This window comes from Anguilla rostrata, chromosome 15 (genome assembly GCF_018555375.3).
Source record: "Anguilla rostrata isolate EN2019 chromosome 15, ASM1855537v3, whole genome shotgun sequence".
In the NCBI taxonomy this organism is placed as follows: domain Eukaryota; kingdom Metazoa; phylum Chordata; class Actinopteri; order Anguilliformes; family Anguillidae; genus Anguilla; species Anguilla rostrata.
The window spans coordinates 6,747,187-6,771,572 of NC_057947.1; the positions used below are offsets into that span (position 1 = coordinate 6,747,187).

General features: G+C 38.7%; 2 protein-coding genes across 4 annotated transcripts in view; both read right to left on the reverse strand.

The window, feature by feature from the left end:
- Window positions 1-1,949: 1,949 nt before the first annotated feature.
- Window positions 1,950-6,261, reverse strand: hnmt (histamine N-methyltransferase). The gene is made up of 7 exons (XM_064311538.1): window positions 6,032-6,261; window positions 5,209-5,351; window positions 4,088-4,140; window positions 3,498-3,605; window positions 3,116-3,246; window positions 2,754-2,847; window positions 1,950-2,618 (listed from the first exon to the last, which is right to left on the reverse strand). Exons 2-7 carry the CDS (start codon window positions 5,343-5,345, stop codon window positions 2,263-2,265), a joined length of 879 nt encoding a protein of 292 aa, XP_064167608.1. The 5' UTR covers window positions 5,346-5,351; window positions 6,032-6,261; the 3' UTR covers window positions 1,950-2,262.
- A 5,386-nt stretch (window positions 6,262-11,647) lies between these two features.
- The window catches only part of thsd7ba (thrombospondin, type I, domain containing 7Ba), a 159,796-nt gene continuing 147,057 nt past the window's right edge, over window positions 11,648-24,386 (reverse strand). For all 3 annotated transcript variants that reach the window (XM_064311520.1, XM_064311521.1, XM_064311519.1), the window contains exons 24-29: window positions 22,786-22,959; window positions 21,474-21,569; window positions 20,357-20,439; window positions 18,385-18,577; window positions 18,094-18,181; window positions 11,648-17,031 (exon numbers count right to left, since the gene is read on the reverse strand). In XM_064311520.1, the coding sequence (XP_064167590.1) occupies window positions 16,950-17,031; window positions 18,094-18,181; window positions 18,385-18,577; window positions 20,357-20,439; window positions 21,474-21,569; window positions 22,786-22,959 (716 nt within the window). In that variant the 3' untranslated portion in view covers window positions 11,648-16,949. The remainder of the gene's footprint in view (window positions 17,032-18,093; window positions 18,182-18,384; window positions 18,578-20,356; window positions 20,440-21,473; window positions 21,570-22,785; window positions 22,960-24,386) is intronic.

Consider the following 24,386-nt stretch of genomic DNA (forward strand, 5'->3'; position numbering starts at 1 on the left):
AAGGGAAATTCTCTCTACAAAAGTAAATAGGTCAGAGTTTGGCATGAACAGCCTGAATTCATGGATACATCCTGCCTTTTGTCAACAGGACAGGCTGGTGGTGGTGGTGGTGGTGGTGTAGTGGTGTGGAGAATGCTTTCTAGGCACACGTTGGGCCCCTTAATACCAACTGAGCATCACTTGAATGCCACTGCATACCTAAGCAGTGTTATTAACCATGTGCATCCCTTTATGGCCACAGTCTACCATTTTTCGAATGGATACGCCCAGCAGGATAATGCACCGTGTCACAAAGCACACATCATCTCAAGCTGTTTCCATGACTATGGACTTCAGTGACTTTAGTTTACTCCAATGGCCTGCACAGTCCCCAGATTGAGCTCAGTTGGTAGCATAAATGTGTTACTAAAATATCTGCAGGAACTGTGTGGTGCTATTGAGTCAACATGGACCAAAATCCCAAAGGAATGTTTCCAGGAGCTTGCTGAAACCATGCTGCTAAAAAGTCTGTACTGAGGACAAGGGGGACCCTATCAGGTACTAGACACTGTTACTATACCTAATAAAGTGGCCACTGAGTGTATATAAAGTGTATTGTGTATTACAGAAGCATCTTATCAGTGCCTCCAAGCTCATTGGAAGGTGCTTCATCTTACAACAACACAATGATCCCAAACATACTGCCAAAGCAACAAAGGAAATTTTTCAAAGCCAAAAAACGGAAATGCAAAGGATATGCAAATAAGACTGAACACGACTACTTTCATTTACACAACATCAATAAGTCTCAAACATTATGGTGTATGGAAATAGGGGTACTATATACAAAAAGTGGTCATTTCTACATGGTGAAGCCAAAGTGTATAGAAATATCGTACACAAAAGCTGAGAATGTGCACTTCAGCCACATGTCAATAGTTTGATCACAAATCGAAAATGGAAGAGTACAGGGCCAAATAAATTTAAAAAATCTCTTTTTTAACCCTCTGTCTCAAACATTATGGAGCTCACTGTACACAGTACTGGCACAAATTATGGGAACACTGTATTTTTAAGTTTGATGATTTTGCAGCAATTTCCATTTGACATAATAATTACATGTAAGATGTAATAAATGTAATATTCACATAAAACAAAAATGAAGAAATAATTAGCATTTCTGTTACAGTTAATATCGATTGCACCTTCCTGTACTGTATGTATTAGTTCATACTTACATAATCCAGAGCTTGATGATTCAAACCATCCTCTGCTATGTTGAATATGTATTTCTTTGTCCAGCATTTTTCTACATGAAATGATAATATTAATGGAATATTCATTTAAAAATTTAAACAATAATGGCATTTGTAGACTTAATTAATATAACACTCTCATTGTTCTATGTCAGATAAAATGCACTTATATGCCCAGTGCTGCTGTCATTGATAAGGGAAATCCAAACCCCTCCACTACAACGGGTGGCAAATTGTACCTGTGTCTTGAAACAACCAAGAAAGTCTTCAAAATATCATAATGATAAACTCATAAAAACCCAATTATGATGACACATGATTGAAACTCAATCTGATATTAAGGTATATTATAGTCAAATACATATACTTACCAAATCTCTCTCAAAACAACGCATCAGAAAGCATCGGGGCGGTAGTCCGTAAGTCTCCCCTCGATCATCGATGACCTTTGTTTTGTACTGTCTGTGTCCCAGAGGGATACCAACTCAACGGCCTTTATCTACTTATGAAAAAGGGCCACTCAATCTTCGATTTAAAGTCCCAACAGAATATCTGTATTCTTCACTGGCTCACAATGTAGCTACCTTATTCATAATATTTCTAAAATGCATTTTAAATATAAAATAGCACTATTTAACAAATAACAAATTTAACATCTGAAATTTATTGTAAACATTTTTATGTATAATTCTTAGAAGAGAAAATACCCAGACATTTGTGTTGTTAATTCGTTCATTTTTTAATCAGTAATGTGCACCACAGTTTTACACAAGTTACACTGGGACAGAGTGTGGCTGAGAACATTCTGCCCCAATGAACATTATGGAGTCTGAAAGTTTGCCCTTGTTTTAATATTGATAGACAATCACAGTTTTGTGAAAATTAAACAAGCACAGTTCTGAGATAATTATGTGAAACCTAATAAATTAATACTTGTTATTAAAGGCACACCTGAGATTCCCTGCTTGGCCAACCCAAAGCCTTGTGGGCATTGCTCAGTGTACGTGACTGGCATCCTGCTCTCCATTTAAGGATCTAGCACTAAAACCTCCAGTGTGTTGTTAAACACAACCTTTCCATCCACTTCGCTACTGCAGTCTGGGTGGCGGAGGAGGTCCAGCACACCTGCCTTCAGGTCAGGGGGTGCAGATTTGCTGAACTCGATCACCTCTGTCAGAAAATCAAGTAAGAGCTCCCCTTTTTCATCGCCCTCGCTAAAGCACTCAGTGATGTCCATCTGAGATGGCAGCTGGTAGTTTTTGTATTTGATTCCGTCGGCATCAAGGAAGCTCTTGATGTCCCCTGTGGTCAAACACTGGCTTATGTCACCTACGGACAGATCGGCCTTGAAGGTCTTCCACAGCCTTCCCCATCCACTTTTATCTGCACAGAACAATGCCAGCCATGATATTATTAGCATGATATTATTAAGTATGTAAAATATCTTAAATATATTATACCATGTATAATATATTTATATATGTGCAATGTGTTTTTTTATATGTATAAATACATTACCACTGACGAGTATGATCATAAGTTTCCCATTCTTGTTCAAGAGACTTCGGAAGAATGACACAGTGGCGCGAGGATCGGCAACATAGTACAGCATCTGAAAATGAAATTGCGGATTGAGAATTTGGTAGGTGAAAAGACAATGATTGCATCATGAGGCATGGTTTGAATCATTATACTTTCCCAAAAAATAAAATGAACAATGTTATATTAAAAACTACAATAAATTGATGTGTATAACTTGTTTCTCCACTTGTTTAGATGTTCTTGTAATACAAATCACACAAATCACTCAGTAAAATATAGTTGAGAATTCAAGTCTTTGGCGTAGTGTAATCACCACAAGGTCATTGCAGTATCAGAACCTGAATCATGTGGATGAAGTCCATCTTTTTTGTGAGGTTTTTCTCTTGCCAGTGATTTTCAAATTCAGATGCAGTCATTTTATTCCACTTGAAGTTAACATGCTCAAGATTTGGACTCTTTGAGACTAACACTGCACAAAACAAAAAACATTTATAATATAAACATAAATAATATGCATACATAATTGGTATATCACTGACCATTCAAAGTATTCTTTAAAGAGATCTTTTCTTACAAAAACAATTCTAACATTTTTACCTAAATGCATATTTTCACCTAAGCACATACTGAAGTAGACCGGTTCATTCGAGCACAGACCACACAACACAAGTAGAGAAGGACAGTCCTTAGGGCTGCTGTGCAAACAACAGCTGACTTTACCCTTGTAGTTGTACATCATCTCTGGGCTGGGCTCCACCACCTCGTTGTCCACCTTCAATCCTGGGAGTTTCAGACGCAACTGAGACAACATTTCCACGTCTATCTCACCTAAAAAGAAAATGATTCAGTTGTAAAAAAACAAAAATGCACCTTGGCACACAAGTCCCCCCACCCATTTAGAGGTCTGCAGCATGAATGCATGAATACATAAATACAGACATAAATACATCTTGAACCATCAGTGTGTTGGTACACCATAAGAAAACAAAGTACTATATACTGATAAAAATAACTACATTAGCCCATAGGTTTGCCTTTAATCTATTGTGAATCGTGGACAGCTCACTTTATCAATTTCACATCAAAGTTTTGGTAGAATGTGAAATAATTTGTTGAATGCATGGCTAATAAACACAATCAAAATCAATTATTATTTGTATCAGAGATTATTTAGCATTGTTGAACATTTTCTATAACTGATTTCTGCATCCAAATTCTGATTCTGCCGAGAGTATCAAATATGATATGAAGCACTAAACATTTTGCTTTGTTTATAGGTAACTAGTAATACTTTATAAATAATGTCTTACCTGCACCACTTCCAACTCCTAAAATGTTGAGACTGGACCTCCCTTCTCCAATGCTGCAGAAGCATAGATGAGTTTGTTCCTTTTCATTGTGCGACACTTGCTGTCATCACAGCTACATTGATTGTGCAGTGAATTAGCTAAAATACAGTACAACACCTTAAACATGAGCTGATCTGTGTATGAGCCTAGGGGAACTTAACCTCATTTTCTCAACACAAAGTAGCAGATGAACAAGTTCTGCCCCTGGAGAGGATGTTAATCACAGGGCTCTCCTCAACTTTCTGTTCAGTATTACATTGCAGGCATGCTCTACTCTCAGGAATATAAAAATTCACTATGACCAAGAAGGCAGATGTATAATCACTGAATGTAGTATTAACCTAACAAACAACAATTTGTATTGTAACAAGAAGGTACAATTAGAGAGATAACCTATCATATACAGATATACTAATAACATTATCCAAAAGGAAATCCAAGGAAAGAAAGAGAGAGAAAGTATATCCAAAGGGGATTAGTGGAGCCCTGGTGCAATATAAAGATGTGAGTCTGAAGTCTGCTTTGGAAGATGGGTGGGGTCTGACAACAGTGGGAAGACCATTCCACCACCAGGGGGCCAGAATTAATGGACATGACATGCACACAGGGAAGGGGTGGAAAAATTGTACCCGACAAGAATGGAGAAGACTGGTAGTTTTGTCAGGCCTGACGATACTGATCATGTTGCACGAGAGACAGAAATAGATTTTGTTATTCCAATATTTGGTTTCTCAACTTGCCTGGGGATGTTAGTTCAGATACTGATTGACTCATTTTAGGCCCAAGACTTACCAAAAGTTAAGTATAGTAGTTTGTCTTGTACACATTTTTAAAATGTAAAAAATCCTCTTAAAATCATTTTAACCAAAAAAACGTAGTGTTTCACATGTGTTTACTAACTAGTGAGACACACCTAAGTAAACTGACTGATGAAGTCAAAGAAATTTGAGATACAGAAAAACCATCTAGCACAAGGGTAAAGGAGCAATGCTTGAGTTGGGATAGGATTCTGTCTCCTCCGTGTTAATACCATTTTTTCTTCATTACTTCATGCTGGCACTCTATAGCGAGACATACGTCACCTGGCTAGTATGTCAGGCAGGACACCGTGGACAAAGTCGAGCATGCATTGGTGCTCTGTCGAGCGCTCCAGGAACAGCTGGAATGACTTTATGTATCTGTTGTTATCATCTGTAAGAAACTTGAATGCATATGCCATGGTGTTCTGCAAAAATAAAAATCCAGACGTCACAGGATATGCAGTAAACATTCAAGTCAAATTTATATAATGTCAGTAGCAGTGGCTTCACTTTCAGCAGGTTCATTCAAGTGGCAATATGAACCAAGTTAAATAAAAGAATGATTAACAGACGCTGCCGAAGTACTGCGGGTACCTGCCATTCACGTTTGCATGACAAAGATGTTGAAACATGCTGGGTTTAATACGGCCATCGAATCCATCAGGTGCATCCATGCATTCAGTCAAGAATCAGAAAACAAAAGTCAAGGAACTCGGTGACTTAAATTTTCTGTCGTTTCTTGCACACGTGCAATGTATTGCAGAATACATGCATATATTTTGTTTGCAACCCATTTAATTTGTAGGAATGGTCGCGAATATTTATTGATGGAAGAGTTTACAGAATGCTTATGCTGTCATGCCAACGGCCCGCTTAACACTGTCAACCAGAAATTTAGCGCTTATTGCGATCCTTGAATTTAATGTTCCTGTTTTTTGTTTCCAACATTTTGATTACAGCGTTTTCCGATCGTTTCATCCTACATTTAATCTGGCAGAAAGTAGCAGCCTCCCCGCCCCTTTTGCAATGCATGGCTGCTTTAATATAAAAAATGTAATAGATTCACTTTCTATTCGATGTTGTGGACTGCATATTCAATACTCACATTTCTGTGCAGATGACCTTCAATTAATTTTGAACCCACGGCAAGCCAAGAGGAAATCAGAAGAAAAAATGAGTCAACAAAGATCTCTAAGAAAATTTGGACTCCTCCTACTGTACTTCTACTTCTTCGTAAGAATGGCTGCTTTTTAAAGACGCAGCGCGCAAATTCTGTTCAATACAGTAGCCTAACAACAACAGCAAAGGGATCTCGTACATTATATTGATCTGGCAGACGCTTTCATCCAAAGCGACGTACAATAAGTGCATACCGAAGGTCATTGGAACTACAAAACACAGATCCGATAAGGTACAATACTCATTATGTAACAGTTATTCAAAGCCATGAACACATGAAGTCCAGTTAACACAGCAATCATAGGCTAGGTCAGAAAGTAATGTTAAGTCAAACTAGGAGGCATGACAACGAGCTATAACATCAAGATAACAATACAAATGCAATATAAGTGCTGGATTGGGGTACATAAGTGATCCTAGATTGGGAGTGCCCTGCAATGTAGATAGTTAGTCCAGGTACAGTCTGAAGAGATGCGTCTTGCATCCCTTTTTCCGATCAGTGCTGTGTTATGTAGGCATCTCAGAGTTGCTTGGTAAGTGCGCAATGACACGATCCCATTGAAATTAATTTCTGCCTTAACTGAAACTGACACAATTAACTACATTAATTAAATTATATATACAGTGTAATATATACAATGATGTTTAGGACAATAAACTTTTTTTTTTTTTGATATTTGTTTTCAAGCAATTGTGTTTAAAGTGCAGAAAAAGTTTCAGCTTTTACTAAAGGGTATTATACAGATTGATTTCACCATATAGACATTTGTTTGTGACAAATGGCTGCTCAGGTGTTTCTGATTAATTAACTGTATTCAATTGCTTTCTTAGTGTAGGTATAGGAGAGCTTTCGGCATTTTGTCATGATTCTAGGAATTTTATTTCCTGTGGAGTTGTGCCAGTGAAAGTCAAGGAAGTCATTATGAGGTTGAGAAATATGAAAACAACAGTCCAAGACATAGGCCAAACCTCAGGCTTACCAAAAGCACCTGTTTTGGAACATTATTAGGAAGAGAAGACTGGAGGCTAAGTAATGACAAAGGGCCTGCTAGGCCAAGGAACACCTTTACAGTTGATGACCAAAAATGACCAAAATAAAGAATTAAACCCAAACACCTGTCTGACAGGTCAGAAACACTCTTCAAGAGGCAGGGCATGGATATGCCAGTGAGTACCGTCTTCAGATAACTTCACAAATAGAAATTCAGCTGTGAACTGCAAGATGTAAATCACTAGATGGCCACAAAAACAGGATGGCCAGGTTACAGTTTGCTAAGTACCACCTAAAAGAGCCTGCAGACTTCGGGAGAAAGGTCTTGTCGACAGATGAGACCAAGATTCACTTGTATCACTGATGACATAATTGCTGATAGAAGCAGCAGAAATAATTCTGAAGTGCGCAATTATTAAAAATGCATTTTTTTATTTATTTATTTTTTTACAAATACTAGTAGATACTTCTAAATTCATTGGATGGCTGTTCATCCTACAGCAAGATAATGATCGTAACTTCCGGGTATAGCAAAAAAGGAGTTTTTCAAAGCCAATAACTGGAAAATTATTGACTAGTCAAGTCAGTCACCCGATCTGAATCCAATTCAACGTGTTTCATATACTGAAGAGAAAAAATAAGACAACTAAATATGTCCAAATTATTATGTTGCCCTGAAATGACGAGCAATGTATAAATAGTGTTGTTAATTTCAACATGATGAAGCTGTTTACAGTTTATTTAAAGCTGGGAATCTGCAGATTAACCACGTGTGAATTGTTTGATTAAAATTAAAAAATTGTGGAGTACAGAGCCAAATCAAGAAAAAAAGAGGTTATTGGGTGTAGTCTTCTCTTCATGGAAGTCTTTTACATATCTATGCCTACAAAGCTGAGAGTGTTCTTGATCTATTTGACAGTTAAAAATGGAGTTAAAAGTATTCTTGGGTCATCCGCTACAGTGGTCGTCCGTGGTCTACCTGGTTATTTGCTATTGCTGAGCTCAACATTGCGTTTTGGCTTCTTAACAATGTACCAAACAGTCAATGTTGACACTCCCAATGTTTTGTCTGCATCTCTGCTTGATTTATTCTGATTGTTGCCACCCCATGATGGCCTGCTTTACAGACATTGACACTTCTTTGGTCCTCATGTTGAGATACAACAGCGACAGACTCCAAATGCAAATGACGCACCTACAGTAGAATAAACTCTAGACCTCTTGTTAGCTTTCTTGTGCATAAAAAAATGCACAAACACAGTTGTTTTTTCTATCCCTCCAAACAAAATATAAATTTGGCAGCGCCAACAAGATTATGTGCAGCTAGATGTTAATAATTACAATATATTGAATGCTGAACTTTGTTTCTTCACTGACTGTTTATACAATATAAATAGTAACCAATTGACGGGCTGGCCTAACATTATCTGGTGGAGCCCACACAACCTGGATACTTTGTAAATATACTCACATAGAATAAGTATAAAATATTCTTGGAAGTACTTTTAGTATTATTGACAAGAAAGCACTTTTGTCCACTTCCACAGATGACTATTATGACTTCGATGCAGTTGACCATTGCATGAAATACAGTCTTCCTCTCACTGTAGACAAATTCATATAAGGGATGGGTACAAACAATGGATTGATCAGTTACTCGATGGACACGTGCCTACTCGATCTTTTTTATTTTCTCACAAAGGCTATGCATGTACAACTATGCTGGAACTTTTATTACTTCACCATACAGTAGCCTATGCCCAAAAAATTTAAAAAATTAAAAAACGCAGTAAAATAGAAGATATTTCTTCATCGAATAAGAGCTGAATAAGGCAAATACATGTTTTGTAACATATGCTTTGATTGCAATTATGCTTTTTTGTTGATGGTTCGTTGTATAAGCAGGATAATTTCAGAGCGTTTGATCATTTTGAATGCCCTAAGCTGAGGGAAATTACCCGAGGACAATTTACTACATCCGCCAATTGTAATGAAAACATGCGCTTCAAAATATGCAAATACCTTAGCCGTGTTACCTAATATTAAGATTCAATTTGGTTTTAAGGCAAATTGGTTTTGGAGCATGGTTTAAAAAAAAGATATATATATTACAGAAATGTAAAGTAGAACACATCACATTTTTTTCTGTGTTTTTCTTTTCTCTCAGATTTATCCTAAATATGGCATTTCCCCCAAAATGTATGCTACATATGATTTTTTTTCCCCCTCACATTTAACAGACATGCAAAATAAACCATTTAGTTCATATTTTCAGATTTAACTGACAAACCATGTGCAACCCCCACTCTTATTTTACAAGGAAAGGATTCAATAAGGCGACATGAGGGGTGGTTAAACAGACCCTGTAGTTAAGCTCCTTTGAAAGGTGCTGTGGGATCTTTCATTCTATACAGTAAGTGACTCAGGAATTTGCCTTCATCCAAAAAAAAAAAAAAAAGAAAAAAAGTCTAACATTTTGTGCTGGGACATTCTTTGTTTCAGATATTAATCAACGCTTGTCATTTAAGAATAATGAGGTGTATCTCCTACATACATGATTAATCACTGCTGTTTGTGCTGTTAATAAGAATTCGGACTCAAACTTGCCCCAGTCACATGACACAGATGCTCAGTCCTCCTTGTCCAGAGCCGCAGCAGAAGCAAATCTTCATTTATTTATAGTTCATTTGATAATGTGCTGGATGCCTTTCAAAAGAAAGTATTGAAAGAATAATGAATTATTCAAAATACTAAAATAATAGATTAATGCAAATGTGAAAAAGAAACATCTTCAATATCCAGAAATGAAATTCTTCTTCAGATGATGTACTGTATGTTTTGCTTAGTTGCATGGAGTCGATTGTACGTATGTTTCAGTTGTTAGTACACAGCTGAATATTAACACGGCTTTCCAAAATATTGTACGAACGCAGGATTTGTGGCGTATTAAGTTTGGGAAGGTGTGGGCTGTGTCCTCAAAGTACAGTATACTGTCTGCTAATATAACTGTCTGATTAAGTATAAAGTATGCTCAGCATACTGCATCTACTAAGCAAACTATGTGAAAAACTATTTTTCACTATGTGAAAAATACCAGCATACTATTCTAACTGTATTATGGGAGTGTCATAAATTGTCCTGCACATGTGTAGTTTACACACCGATTTAGTCAAGGCATACACTTTCAAAGCTGTTCGGTAAACAGTGCAAGGTCAGTTTTACCGGTGTACCATAAAAAGTAAACAAGGCCACATACATTTAAACACACTGGTATACACCGGTTTCACTGGCATTAAAATTTCTTGCTGCCAACTGTGTTTGTTTGTTGATGGAATACAGTGTCAAGCTGCATGTCATATTTCAGGGGCCGAAGTGTTAGGATGTTCTGCCCTTGCGCAGCCATGCTCAAGTTGTTGTTGTTGAAGAAAAACTTCAGCTAAGCTAAGTGTAATATTTATGGAACCAAAATGGTCATTCATGTCCTGAAAAGTATGCTCCCTAATATATTAAAATAATCTATGTTGAAAGAATCTCCAGGAATAAGTATATCTTCCTCAGTTTTTAAGTACACTACACTTATGTATACTAAAAATTTCACCTACTTAACTTTCTCATTCAGTGTACTCAACAAGTATACTGAATAGCAGGCAAGTGCACCAAATTTGTTTTGCCCTGCTTAAGAAAATAATGATTCTGGCAGGTGTAGCCTTTTTGTTTTCTATTTTTTAAATGGCTGCTTAATATTCAGGAGTCGTTATTTTAACTTTCCTATCCTTTCCAATCAGAATCTAGTTAGGTTTCATAGAATAAACCTGTTTAAGTTTCATAGAATGACATGGCTTCTACCAACTGCTAAATTATCATTAAAATGAATCCCTTTTTCTTATCAGTGCTGTGTTATGCAGACATCTGCAGGACAGCAGTATGCCCTCTATGGAGTGTAAATGGATGGATCGGAGGTGACAGGAGTGTGCCATCTCAGAGTTGCTTGCTAAGTGCTCAATGACACAACCATTTTAATTCATTTCTGCCTTAACTGGAACCGACACGCTTAACTACACAAATCAAATTGAAACAAAGATTTTAAATATATAAATTTCTCCAAGAACTGATATTTCAAGGGATTGTCCAAGTAGCTGTTTGGCAATCAGTGCCAAGTCTGTCTCACAGCCAATGTTTTGTGCATGAGGGACATGCAAAATGCACCCTGTTTATAGCATCAGTACTGAATTCAATTGAAATGAATTTGCTGATCACAGTAAATAGTGAACAAGGAGTTTCGGAGTTGGAGTAAATGTACGCAAAGACGTGAATGGGGCAAGCAGGGCCCACTGGTTAGGGAAGTGGGCTTGTAACTCAGTGGCATTAGGATTGATTGGCAGTTGGTGCACTGCTATTGTACCCTTGAACAAGTCACTGTGAAAAATGATTTGGCTCCTTCCTGATTTCCTCTATTATTGCATATTTGTCACACTAAATGGTTTCAGATCTTTAGACAAAATTTTATATTAGACAGGGAATGTGAGTAAACACAAAACACATTTAAAAAAAAAAAAGTCATTTCATCTATTTAGTGAAATATTAGAAAACACCCATATCATCTATGTGAAAAACAAATTGTCTCCTTAAACTTACTAACTGGTTGCACCACCTTCAGCAGCAATAATTGCAACCAAACACAATTTAAAAAATCTATAATTTGACATTAGTTTTTCACATCACTGTGGTGGAATCTTAGCCCATTCTTCCTTGCAGAACTGCTTTATTTCAGACAAATTGGTAGGTTTTCGAGCATGAACTGCTCTCTTCAGGTCCTGTCACAGCATCTCTATTGGGTTCAACGTAAGGATTTTGGCTAGGCGACTCCAAAACTTTCGTTTTGTTTCTTTTCAGGCATTCAGATGTGGACTTGCTTTGGTGTTTGGGGTCATTGTCTTGCTGCATAACCCAATTGTGCTTCAGCTTAAAGACAGATGACCCGACATTCTTCTTAAGAATCTTCTGGTGCAGAGCAGAATTCATGGTTCCTTCAATAATGGCAGGTCTTTCAGGTCCTGCGGCATCAAATCGTCCCCACACCATCACATTGAAACCATCATCTTTGACTGTTGGTATTATGTTCTTACTGTGAAATGCTGTTTTTGCTTTACGTCAGACATAATGGGACCGGTGTCGTCCAACACGTTCCACTTCTTACTCATCTGTCCATAGAATATTATCCCAAAAGGCTTGGGGATCATCCAGATGTTTTTTGGGGGTTTTTTTTGCAAATGTGAGATGTGCATTGATATAGGTAACAGTGGTATCCACCTTATTAGTATCCCATATTACTCTCCCATAAATCCGATTTTTCCCAGTTTCTTTCTTATCAAGGAGTCATGAACACTGACCTTAGTTGGGGTGAGAGAGGACTGCAGTTCTTTGGGATCTCTTGTGACTTCCTGCATGAGTTGTCACAGTGCACTTGGAGAAATTTTGGCAAGCTGGCCACTCCAGGGACGACTCACCACTATTCCAAGCGTTCACCATTTGGAGATGGCTCTCAATGTGGTTCAGTGGAGTCCCACAGCCTTAGATATGACTTTGTAACCCTTTCCAGAATGATATTTCAACAGCAATATTTCATACTGATGTTTTCTTTAAATGGCTAAAATTTATTTTCTCCCAAAATTATTTCAGATAATTTAAGGTTTATTTATGCCAATGCAGATGATCTATTTTAAGTCCCACATCATTTTAACTCTCCAAAGGTCCTCAGCACCCCCAATTACAGGCAACTTTTAGTCCAGTTGCTAAGTGATGGTCAACAACGTCCTCGACTCCAAGCATCTCCTGAAGAGGGCTGCCAGGCAACAGTGTTCATCCCCTCTCCTGCACGTTTTCCGACCAGAAACAGGACCGTGACATACTCATTTTCACCTGTAGGGGGAGATAGAAACAAACACGGCAGCAACAAAACACCAAGCAAGAAAACCCTGGTACAGGTAAACATTTGGATATCAAGGAGGAAAATTATATCATTGGGGTGAATGTTTGTCGAAACCTTATTGATATAAACAGAGCAAATCCAGGAAAAAGTGTACATACAATATCAACCAAAAAGGTTGGTATAAAAAAAGAGCAGCAACGCAATGTGGGTGTGATTGCAAATAGCAAGCAACCTGTATCATAAAAAAATGTACAAATGTAGCATTCTCTATTGTGTATGCCTTCAGCTAAATTTCAAACACTAGATTCCAATATGAGCTCTTCATTGCTCTCAGTTGTAATCAGCATACTGCCCATAGCTACAACACAGTTCTTGCTTATGTATAAGAGGCAGAAATATATTATCAGTTTTAGATTCTGGTGAAGTACTAATTTGTCTCATATAATAGGCCACAAGTTCAGTCCACAAGTGTGACACTAAGTTATCCTTTATGTTTCTCTCCTTGAATGACTTTAAGATGAATAATACGTTTACTTCAATAATATCTTATTTGGCAATACTTTTTGGGGAACAATGAAATGTAGATGAAGAGAGCCCTCTACTGGCCAAACAAATTAAGTACATGTGAATATTTTCACAGTGCCAAAGCATCATATGTTGGAGGGTTACTATAGTGCCTATAAATGTATTGATAAGGACGAAAATGTAAAGTTTAATTAAAAGCGAAAACAGCGAACATAGCTGTCCATACTGTATGGAAATTATCCAGAAATAATAAACTAGGTCTTTGTATTATTGCCCAATACCAAAGAGCTCATTCTACCATTATCGGCTGATACAGTGTACCTCGGCAGCACTCTACTTAATATTTTTTTCTATTTCATATTATGTAAATGGTGTTAATCGAGTGAGACCCAGTTGAGCTATAGCACACAGCTAAAAGATAAATGTTCATGAAGACTGAATCCTAAAACTCTGGTACAACCACTGACCACTATTCTGGAAAAATGAAGACTGCATTCCTTTCCTTTTTTTGGCTGACCCTTAACCATAGGCATGTTTGAACTTCAAAAGGTGTTCAATGACATCAAGATTAGGCAGAAAAAGTAAACAGGGATAAATGGACAGCCAATAGACTGATTCTGCACACCACATATTCATCACATACAATTTCTTACCTTTAAACTTAGCAGGTAGCCATGAGACAAATGGCTGGACAAATCCACCTCTAGCAAAACAAAGAGAGAAAGATTTTTTGGGGTTTGTGTGGGCATATATTTTGTAATGAACTGGTTCCATTGTAGGGATATTTGTAGGGGAATCCTACTATAAGCAAATGTGAGGTACAACACATCCATTCATAAAGTCACAACATAATTATACATTAACTTACTGCCTCTCTGCAATACAGTACATTTTAGAAAGTGGTTGGATGTGCACTGATTACCAGGGACACAGTCTAATTCAGTACGTGCACAGATTCAGCAGATGTACTCTTTTTAATCCCTTCTCATACCGGCTGCCTTACCTGGCAGGGTTTTGGAACTTTTAGGGGGTCAGGTGAATGAGCATCTGAATTCCAGAATTTGCCAGGTCCAGACCAGTGTGATCAAAGTTGCAACACTTCTGGCTCAAGCACACTCAAGGATTATTTTACAGACACTTGTTCAGATGATTATCATTGGCACCGTTATGTTTCAATGCTATTCAGCCAATTTGTCCTTGATTGTTTGTACAAGAGAAGCCTGTAAATTGCTGGAAAGGCTTGTACAGCAATGTTCCACGTTTCCTGAATGAAAGTAGCTTCATAAAAAACGTCTTTTTTTAGTATTTCAGTAAGATAGATGACCACATTATAATCTCACAGACTACCACAATTTTTTTCTTTCTTCACAAACTCATTCTGGTACACAAGGTTGAAACATAAATTACCCTGTTAATGGACCTATTATTTTTCACAGGTTCCTGTGTAGTTTTAGGGTGGCACCACGAAACTTCTGGTTGAGAGGGTATTGGAAACATTATAAATTCAGAGGGGGCAGATACAGGACTGTGGCAAGCCTCTCAAAGTCAATAAAGTTTACTTAGTTTGAAGTGCAACAGACAGACATCAAACCAAATTGCAAGGTCACTTTGGGAGAACGGACAGTCGAAGCAGAGACGATCTTGCATGCATGGATACTCACAGCTCATAGTTCAGATCAGTATGGTCATTACCTTGTTTTATCATGAAAACAAAAATCATACTTTTACACCCCACACTGGCAACACAAATAATTTTCAAAAATACATTCAATGTTTGAGAGACTTCAATCTGTCTTTCTGAAGACAATCAAAAAGAGAAAAACCAGCATTGATTGCATTGATGAACTAAAATGAAAGACACGTTAGGACACTTTGGATCATTACAACCTCAGGACATACTTGACGGTCTACCAATTAACCAGTCAATCAAACTAATACATCATGAATGCTCCTCTGTGTACGTACCTTTTCTTGGATGAAATCTAAGATCTGATATTTCTTGGGATGGCAATTACGAGATGCTAACGGACCCGAGCAAAGCAACGTCCAATAAGCCGGCAGAAATCTGGCAGCCGATTCAGGAGCCAATCGGGACTCAGATTACCACCGCAGATGCCAACCTGACTAACTTTAATGCACGGGTGTGTGACACCACCGTCGGACAGAGAGGCCTAGGTTGAACCGCAGAGGGAAAATACATACACTAAATTTAACAACACCATTTCACTGACAAAGGAAGCGTGCCAAAACATTTATGTATTTTTTCGCCTCATCTATAGACAAATGCTGAGTATGGAGCTTTAATGTAATTATAGAAACAAGGCTCTCAGAGTCTGGAACATTCTAATCGTTAGAACTGGACTGCAGGGGTGGCAGTGTTATATAGGGAACATGGGACATTTATGCTATAGAAGAATGCGTTGTGACAGACACAGATTGTCAATGTGTTGACATAATGGAAATATGTGCCCTTTTAAATACTTTCCTCAGTGGGGAAAAAAAGACCGCTAAGACCTATGAATGTAATTCCAAAGACACAATAAATAAATAAATAATGACCATGTTTTTCTCTTTTTACATTTTCTTCTTTTCGCTTGTTCATTTATAAGTAGTGGAGAGTTGCCAAATTGTTAATAGAGCTGAATAATCCATTCTCACGGTAATGGTTTAAAATGTATTGTAATAACCAAGCAAGTCCTGCAAGAACAGTGAGATGCCATTTATGTCTCTTTACACAACACCGGTAAACCTATTTTGGCATATTGCAATGAGCAGAAATACAGAGTCCTGTAATGTTGTTGAAAAAGAAAAAAAAAACACAATTTCACAGAATAAATTCTTGCATTACAATGTAAACACTAGAAAAACACGTTGACCTGTAAAGCAAACAGAAATAATTAGCACTAACGTAGTGCATAGTTGCTTTTTCTACATTAACTGAAAAGTATTTTTCCATACACAGAGGACTTACAGACAGCCGCTGACGGCTGTTGAACTTTGAGCACCCTCCCCAGTTTTCTTTATTTAAAAAAATAAGTAAATAAAACTGCTGTGAGGCAAATGTATTCCGTTCATGTACGTCCAAGGAATACCACTTGCCAAGATCTAAAAAAAAAAAAAGAAAAAAACTGCCCTTGTGTTCTTGTACACAAATCTCTATGCACCCCCGATGCAAGTTTTTATGGAAAGTTAGCAGCCTTTCCTGTTTGGAAACACAATAAAATCCACTGAGGAAGCATCTTTCCAAAAGGACCAAGCCTGGGAGAATTCTCGTGTCTTTTAAATGTTGCATATGTTCCTATGGGCAGACGTCCTATACCTCGGCGTGGCTGGTTCGCCCACATTTTCCGTGGTGTGTTTTGATGTCCCAGGTTTTCACGCGAGACGGTTTATGCGCCGTCACATGTCCGCGTCGCCGTCGTATGCGAGAGTGAGAGGCTTCTGTGGTGGAGAGGAGCTTGTGTTCTGCTTTGGGGTTTTCCTGGAAAAAAGGAACGGAACAGCACAAGCTTTAGTTCGCCTATTGAACGTGCCGTCTCACGCATCAGTGGCATTTTTACCAAGTTACCACTTGAGGGCGACTGCGAACCAAAGTTTCATCATGCAAAAATCCACGGTTACGAAATCCACCATTCATATGCTGACAATGGGTACCCACTACACCCCACAGTGGGTCTGGATCTCCATAAAATCTTGACTTATAACCACACAGTGAACTTACACCCATTTTAAAACACACACGCACCTATCGTCGTTATTTATGGAAATACCTGACCCTAAGGGAACGCATGAAGGATTCGAATGGATAATCACTACATTACCCATCGTTCTTTATATAAATGAGGATAAGCACATTTGTGTTTTAAAATAGATGTGGCCGACAATTCAATTCACCATGTGGTTCTAAATCACAATTTTATAGAGATCCAGACCCACTGTGGGATGTAGTGGGTACCCATTTTCAGCATATGAATGGTGGATTTTTTAACACTTTTTCACCATTTTAATTGTGGATTATTTGACAATTGCCTGTAAATTTGAATACTTTACAAATGAATGACACCCTCAGTTAATTGCACCACAGGAAGAACCATGATTATTATTTTTTTAAACAGGGTGTCATTAAAAAAAAAAATACATATTGGATATCACAGTCGCCAAGGTTGCCATTTTGATCTAAAATCTTGACATAAAAGAATATGAAAGACTGCTGACATGATTTTCAGTTACAGATTCACGAGAGTGGGTCCAGAGACTATTATAAATATAAACAACACAAATAGAATAGTCACTTAAGTGCAAAGTGTACAATTTAATATAGTGTGAGAACCAATCTGTTGTGCTCAGATGCAATAAAATAATTGATACTATAATCCACACCCAGTTATGCTCTGGGTCAGGCTCACGCGATGTGTTTCAACCAAACCGGTCTTCCTCAGGCATATAATAAAATGGCTTTTGGAAGGAAAGACTCAATAATGCGTTTCAGTGTTTTTCATATTGGGCCGCACGCATCCTGAAAGTAAGACGGTAATATACGGACCACAACATGAACGACAGAGTGATGATGAAGGCGATGAGGAGAAATCCGACAGCAGTCACCCCGTAGACCCACAGCTTAATTCTGCCATCTGTGGAATCGCAAGAGCAGGATATTAATAGTGTGCACAGATCTGTAAAATTAATTAACCGTTAAGTTTTCCCAAAATGCCCCTCTAAGCCCCCTAATACAAAAAGCTAGGCTCTATCTACATTCACTCAGAAAAGCTGATCATTATTTTATTTATTTTTTATTTTTTTAGAAGTGGAATTAAGGTGATGTGGATTTAGATACCCGGTCCGACTGGCTGGAGGGACCACTCCTTGAAGAAGTTGTGGATCTGGGAAGTGTCGGGCTTGAGTCGCCCCGAGCTGGTCTTCACATCAGCCTTCTTGTTGTCCGCTCCGGGGGTCTTGGTGCAGTAATCCAGGAACCCGTGTGTGGTCATCACCTCGGTGTACCCCCTCTCGCACCCACAGACCCCACTCTGGAAGGGACGCAGTTATCATTTTACACACAGAAACGCACCTCTGCAGGCACAACATGCATAAACCATGTAAATCTGACAGACCAATCATTTCTCATGTATAAACTAGTGCTTTTGAGTCAGAGCGTCATTAATAAATCTGTACCGATAACAAATACAACTGTAACTGTGTCTCCAAAAAATATAACTGTACATTTACGGCACAGAAGCTATTCATGTCAATTCATCAGATGAAAGGCTATTTATGTGCTTCAAGATATTTCATTTATTCTAAGGTGCACAATAAAATCACTGGCCAGCTTCTGTTGCGCAGAGTTGATCTGCAGTAGCATAAAGTATGCTCTAGGGGGCAGTAATGATCCAATCCTATGAATTTTCATTTTAAACAAGTTTACAGGTGTATTTGCATGCAGGGTATCAAACAGTGTGTATGTATATATATATATATATATATATATATATATATATTTGTATGTATGTATGTATATATAGTGAGTGTCATAATTTTTGGGAGAAAAAAACATTTTTTCTTGATTTAGCTCTAGACTTTTGGATTTGTAATCAGACAATTCATATGTAAAGTGCAGATTCTCAGCTTTTATTAAAAGCTATTTTAATAACTATTGGTTTCACATTTTTATGCATGGCCCCTCATTTCAGGGCATCATAAATGTTTGGGAACTTCACAAGCTTTCAGTAGAGCTTTCAGTATCTAGTCGTTACTCTAGGCTCTGATTTCCTTTGGACTCTGTTATTGGCGTTTGTCAATATGACGACCACAGCTGTGCCAAACGAAGTTAAGGAAGCGGTTATGAAGCTAAGAAATATGACAAAAAAGTTAGAGACATAGAACAAAACGTAGGTTGACCAAAATCAACTGTTTGGTATATCATCAAGAAGAAAGAAAGCACTGGTGAGCTCAGTAATCGCAAAGAGCCTGGTAGGCTAAGGAAGACCTCTACAGCTGATGACAAAAGAATTCTCACCATAATGGAAAAAAGCCCCCCAACACCTGCCGTATTCATTCTGCTGTTACCATCAGAAGTTACATCATCAATTATGTGAGCCAGTGCATGCACATGACCTTTCTCTCCAGAACTCTGCAGGCTCTTTTAGGTAATTCTTAGCAAACTGTAACCTGGCCATCATGTTTTTATAGCTAGTTAAGGGTTTGCATCGTGTTGTCTGGCCTCCATAGTTCTGTTGGTTAAGTCTTCTGCAGACAGTAGTCACTGACACAATCTCCTGAAGAGTGCTTCTGATCTGTCAGACAGGTGTTTCTTTATTTTGGAGACAATTGTTCAGTCATAAACACACTTTAACCACATATGAAGTCTTTCATTACAAATCTAAAATTATGGAGTACAGACCTACATCAAGAAAAAATATGACATTGTCCCAAACATTATGGTGCTCACTGTGTGTGTGAATATATATATATATACACACACACTGGATATTTACACGTGTTACATATGCTTGGTAATTGCAAAAGCAAGTAACTGAACATACTTCTATAAATTCAGTCAATATACACAATAGAATTCTTGACATTTATAGAAGCAAATTACTTTAAGAGTGCTTGTTGACACAATGTAAAATGTGCAATGCATAATATATGAGAAAGATACACATTTCCCACTCAGACTCATATATTAGAATCTGCACTAGATTACTTCTCTTGTATACTGCTTCTAGATATATAGACAGAAGGAAGACCGTTCCGGCAGCAATTTCAATTCATCGCTGCACATTTGTCTGTGGAAGAGAGTACATTACCTGAGTGCAGTAAGAGAAGGGTTTGGTGCAGGGCGGGTAGCAATGTCTGACAGTAACGGGCCTGTTCTGCAGGAAGCAGCCCCCTAAAGCAGAGATAGCAGAAAATTACTGCGCCCGTATCTGCCTCGATAAGCAAATTAATGCACTGTCATATCTGAGGAATGCTTTTGGGTCCTTATCGGTGGCTCCGATCAACCTCCGAATGTTGTAATTCTGGAATGGAAAATTACACGTCAAAAAGATCCAAGAATAATGCCTCCAGTTCGAGCTCCCGAAGCAGCATGAGAGAGCACGGCAGCAGTGCTTATGCCCACTGGAGACGATTCCTTACCGAGATAAGATCACTTGGTCTTTTATTTACGGCACATCTGCCTTTATTTCTTCTGCGCAAGCTAATTTGAGATGCTGCAATCATCTGCTCTATTTTCAATTTATAGAGGTGTTTTATTACATTTTTCTTGAGCCACTGCGTGGTTTCAGTGTGCACTGATGAAAGAAAACATTTTGATGTCTGCGTTCTGTAACTGCCAAATTACAATTTCAAAAGACCTAATTTCTGTATTAAAGACAAGTTTTGCATTTAATCTTCTATACTGTATGTTGCAGCTGCCAATAGATATTAATAAATAAGCAGAAGGCATATGTCCCACTGAAACGTTTTTAAAAACCTTTTAAAATCTGGTCTTTAAAAATACCAAATCTTTTTGGCAGCAAAGTATTTGAGGGTTTCAAGACTACAAAATACTACAAAATACTACAAAAATACATTGCTTATTCTTATTTTCCGATGTTTTTTTCTCATGCATAATATTCTGTCATACAGCTCCTTGGTTCCTAAGCCGATTCAGAGTATGCACTGCGCGCAAGTACACAGCAGCAGCAGCGCACTCAGGAAGCGAACCTTTTAGTCGCAAGCTGAGATCTCTAACTGAAGCAAAATGCCATAGTGCCGCCCCTACGACAAATGCATCGGTGAGTGGGGGGCTGCCTCGCACTCCCAAGACTTTGCTAAGAGAGCTAAAAATAAGCTCAAATGCACCGAAACCGTGTTTTTCTCTGCCACCGTCTTGCGGGGGGTAGGGGAGGGGGGAGGGGGGCGGGGGGGCGGGTACAGCACCTGTGACATTGACCCCGTCGGAGCGCTGGCACCACACGGATCGCTCATTGTCTCTCCAGCCGCTGGTCTTCCACTCGTAGCTGTGGCACTTTCCCCCTGGAAGAGAAGGAAACGCCTCGTTCCTTTGACTGCCTGGCACGCCGCTGGAGCCCGCCGAGGAAAGGCCACAGCGGTGGCAGCGCGCGCTGTGCCAGCAGCGCCCTGTCCATTACGAAACAGGACTGCCTCTCCTGGGCGCGCTGGCTGGCTCATCCTGTTCCGTGAGTGTACAGAGCTCAACGGTGGGGCATCAGATCCAGACCATGCTACTCTCGTGGTTGCAGACAGTAGCTACGCAAATCTGCCTGCACGAGCTACACTGGAATCCCCTCCTTTGACTCAGTGTCAGTGTATACATAACTGGTGAACTGCAGAATGAAAAGATGACTCAGAGGACGGCGTTTGCTTGTCTGTGCGGGGATGTTGGGGGGATAAGCGTGAACATGTATAATTCAAACTCCAGTTCCAAACTGAAACTTTCAATCACGCCATTCACCAGAAGACGATGCTGCTGACATCATCCATCCATTACAGCACTGCTTTTTGAGATTACCATAGAAATTGTGCTCTTGGTGCTTCCTTTGTAGAACGGTCTGCTTTGGAAAAAAAATGTACTCCATCTGATATGAATCTTTCGAGCATGCACTTTTTTTTAAGGGGGGGGGGGGGTGTTGGTGAAATATGGTTTCAAAATGTCTCCAAATAGTTTTGAATCTAATTTCTTCATGTGCGGACGATATAGGAAATATGAGGTCGGTGAAAACTGGCCAGATGTGACTGCAGGTAGGCCTTTTGTCTTCTTACCAGCTTTCTATATCAGCAATTCATTTACAGGCTGCAAATCTCCCATTAGTTCTACATGAAAAGAAATACTCTATGGTGCTGTCACTGTAGGCTTGTCCAATATAAGTATTACATGCTATTTTACAAGTTAATTAACTTGTACAACCTCATCAAATGCTGTATTATAAATTATACAACTATTCCAATAGAGACAGAAGAACTGAATATACATACATAAATAACACATACAAAATAGTAGTTATTTTGCACTAAATGAGGAAAAAAACAGAAACTTTCTACTTTAATAATGTACAAAACATTTTAAAAATAATTTGTGCAAACTGAATGGGTAACTGATGAGGAGAATGTATCCATATAATACTGGATTATCAGATCAAAGTTTGCACATGGAAAAAACAGTCAATGTCTAACACCAGGCTTCAAACAAAGCAAGCGAGCCCATTCATATCATTAGAAGCTTCCCACAAACCTTTGCAAGGTCGCGTCTCGAAGACCTGCTGCGGGCAGTTGTCCTGGTTCTCCATGACCTGAATGACCACGGCCCTGGATCGGGCCTGTCGTCCAGTGGTCTCAAAGCTCCGCCCATCCAGGCAGGTCAGCTGACAGGAGCTCCATGACGACCAGTCAGTCAGGTGGCAATCGCCTTAATTAACAATGAAAGGTGATATGAGTGTGGAGGTGCATTAAACACTACCGGCATGTATTTTACCTTGCCAACTGGTCCTAGCGTCCAGAAAGTTACCCAAAAATAATTGTCAGTCAATTTTGCATGTACCAACGCGCATAAAATAGAAATACAATCCCCCTCCAAAGCAGATTGGGAAACCAAAAACAAAAACAAAAACAAAAAACACAAAAGAAAATTGCATTCTGGTATTTCTAACTTCAATTACTCAAGAACAGAGCACCAAGGGACAAACCGCTCAAATGATGTGGAAAATAATAAGCAGCGAGATTTATGTTCTTATGAAGGAAACATGTATGCAAATCCTCTGTTCCCCAGCTCTCTTAATTACTGAACCATGAAAACCATGTGAGGATATCTCAGCGATGATGATTCCAAAGGGGAAAATCTTCTCAAGTGTAACAGTCGCGCCTGGCTCACTACCAGAGACACTTCGCGTTAACCCTCTTCATTCAGGCCAGCTCGTTTCAGAGGAGATCTGGAAGCACACGCACACCCCCCACCAAACTGGCGCCCATGCCACCCTTCAGAACTAGCATGCGTTAAGGTTATAGAAAATCCGCTTCACGCATGAGGAGCTGCTGATTGGCTAGGGAGACGGGCTAATGAAAAGGCATTCAGTTTGCAGCCGGAACACAGTGACCACAGAAAAGAGATGTGGCACCGTTTTTAAAACAATTAAAAGGTATCAGACACAGAGAAACACAGCACTTATGTAGAGGAAATGGGGGAAATGTGCTTCATAAATTTATTTTGTTTTCAGATTTTTATTTCTGTAAACATAATGTATCACCAAGGGCTTCACAGTCTTGCTCTTAGACATCTGAACATTGTTCCACTATATATGTATATTGTGAAGATGATGCAGTGGTGTCACACACAAGTTTTACCTATCAACAAACTGATGGCGATCCACACCACTATTTTTTTTTTTAATAAAAAAGAAAAACTGAAAATATTAGGGTTACATTGCCTACATTACTGAAAGTAAAAACAGAACTACCGTGCATCTTATTCGCTTCCTCTTTCTATTAATAATTCATGAAATATTTTCACCAGTCTGTTTAGTTTGGTTTGCCGGTAATATGGAGATGTTAGTGAAATGTAATAATGCACAGCTCGTTTTGGTCCTTGTCAGAAGCAATGGGATTGGAGCCAAAAGGAGAAAGTGAATATCCTCAAGCAAGACAACGAGAAAGATGGGCTTTCCGGTTGACAAATGGGGTTGGGATTCAAAACTCAGACAAAGGTAACTTAGACACAGGGTTTTAGATGACAGTGCACCAGAGGACACAGCACAGAACAACACAACACAGCACAACCCAGCCCAGCACAGCACAGCACAACAGAAGACACAGCACAAAACAATTCATCTACAACCAATC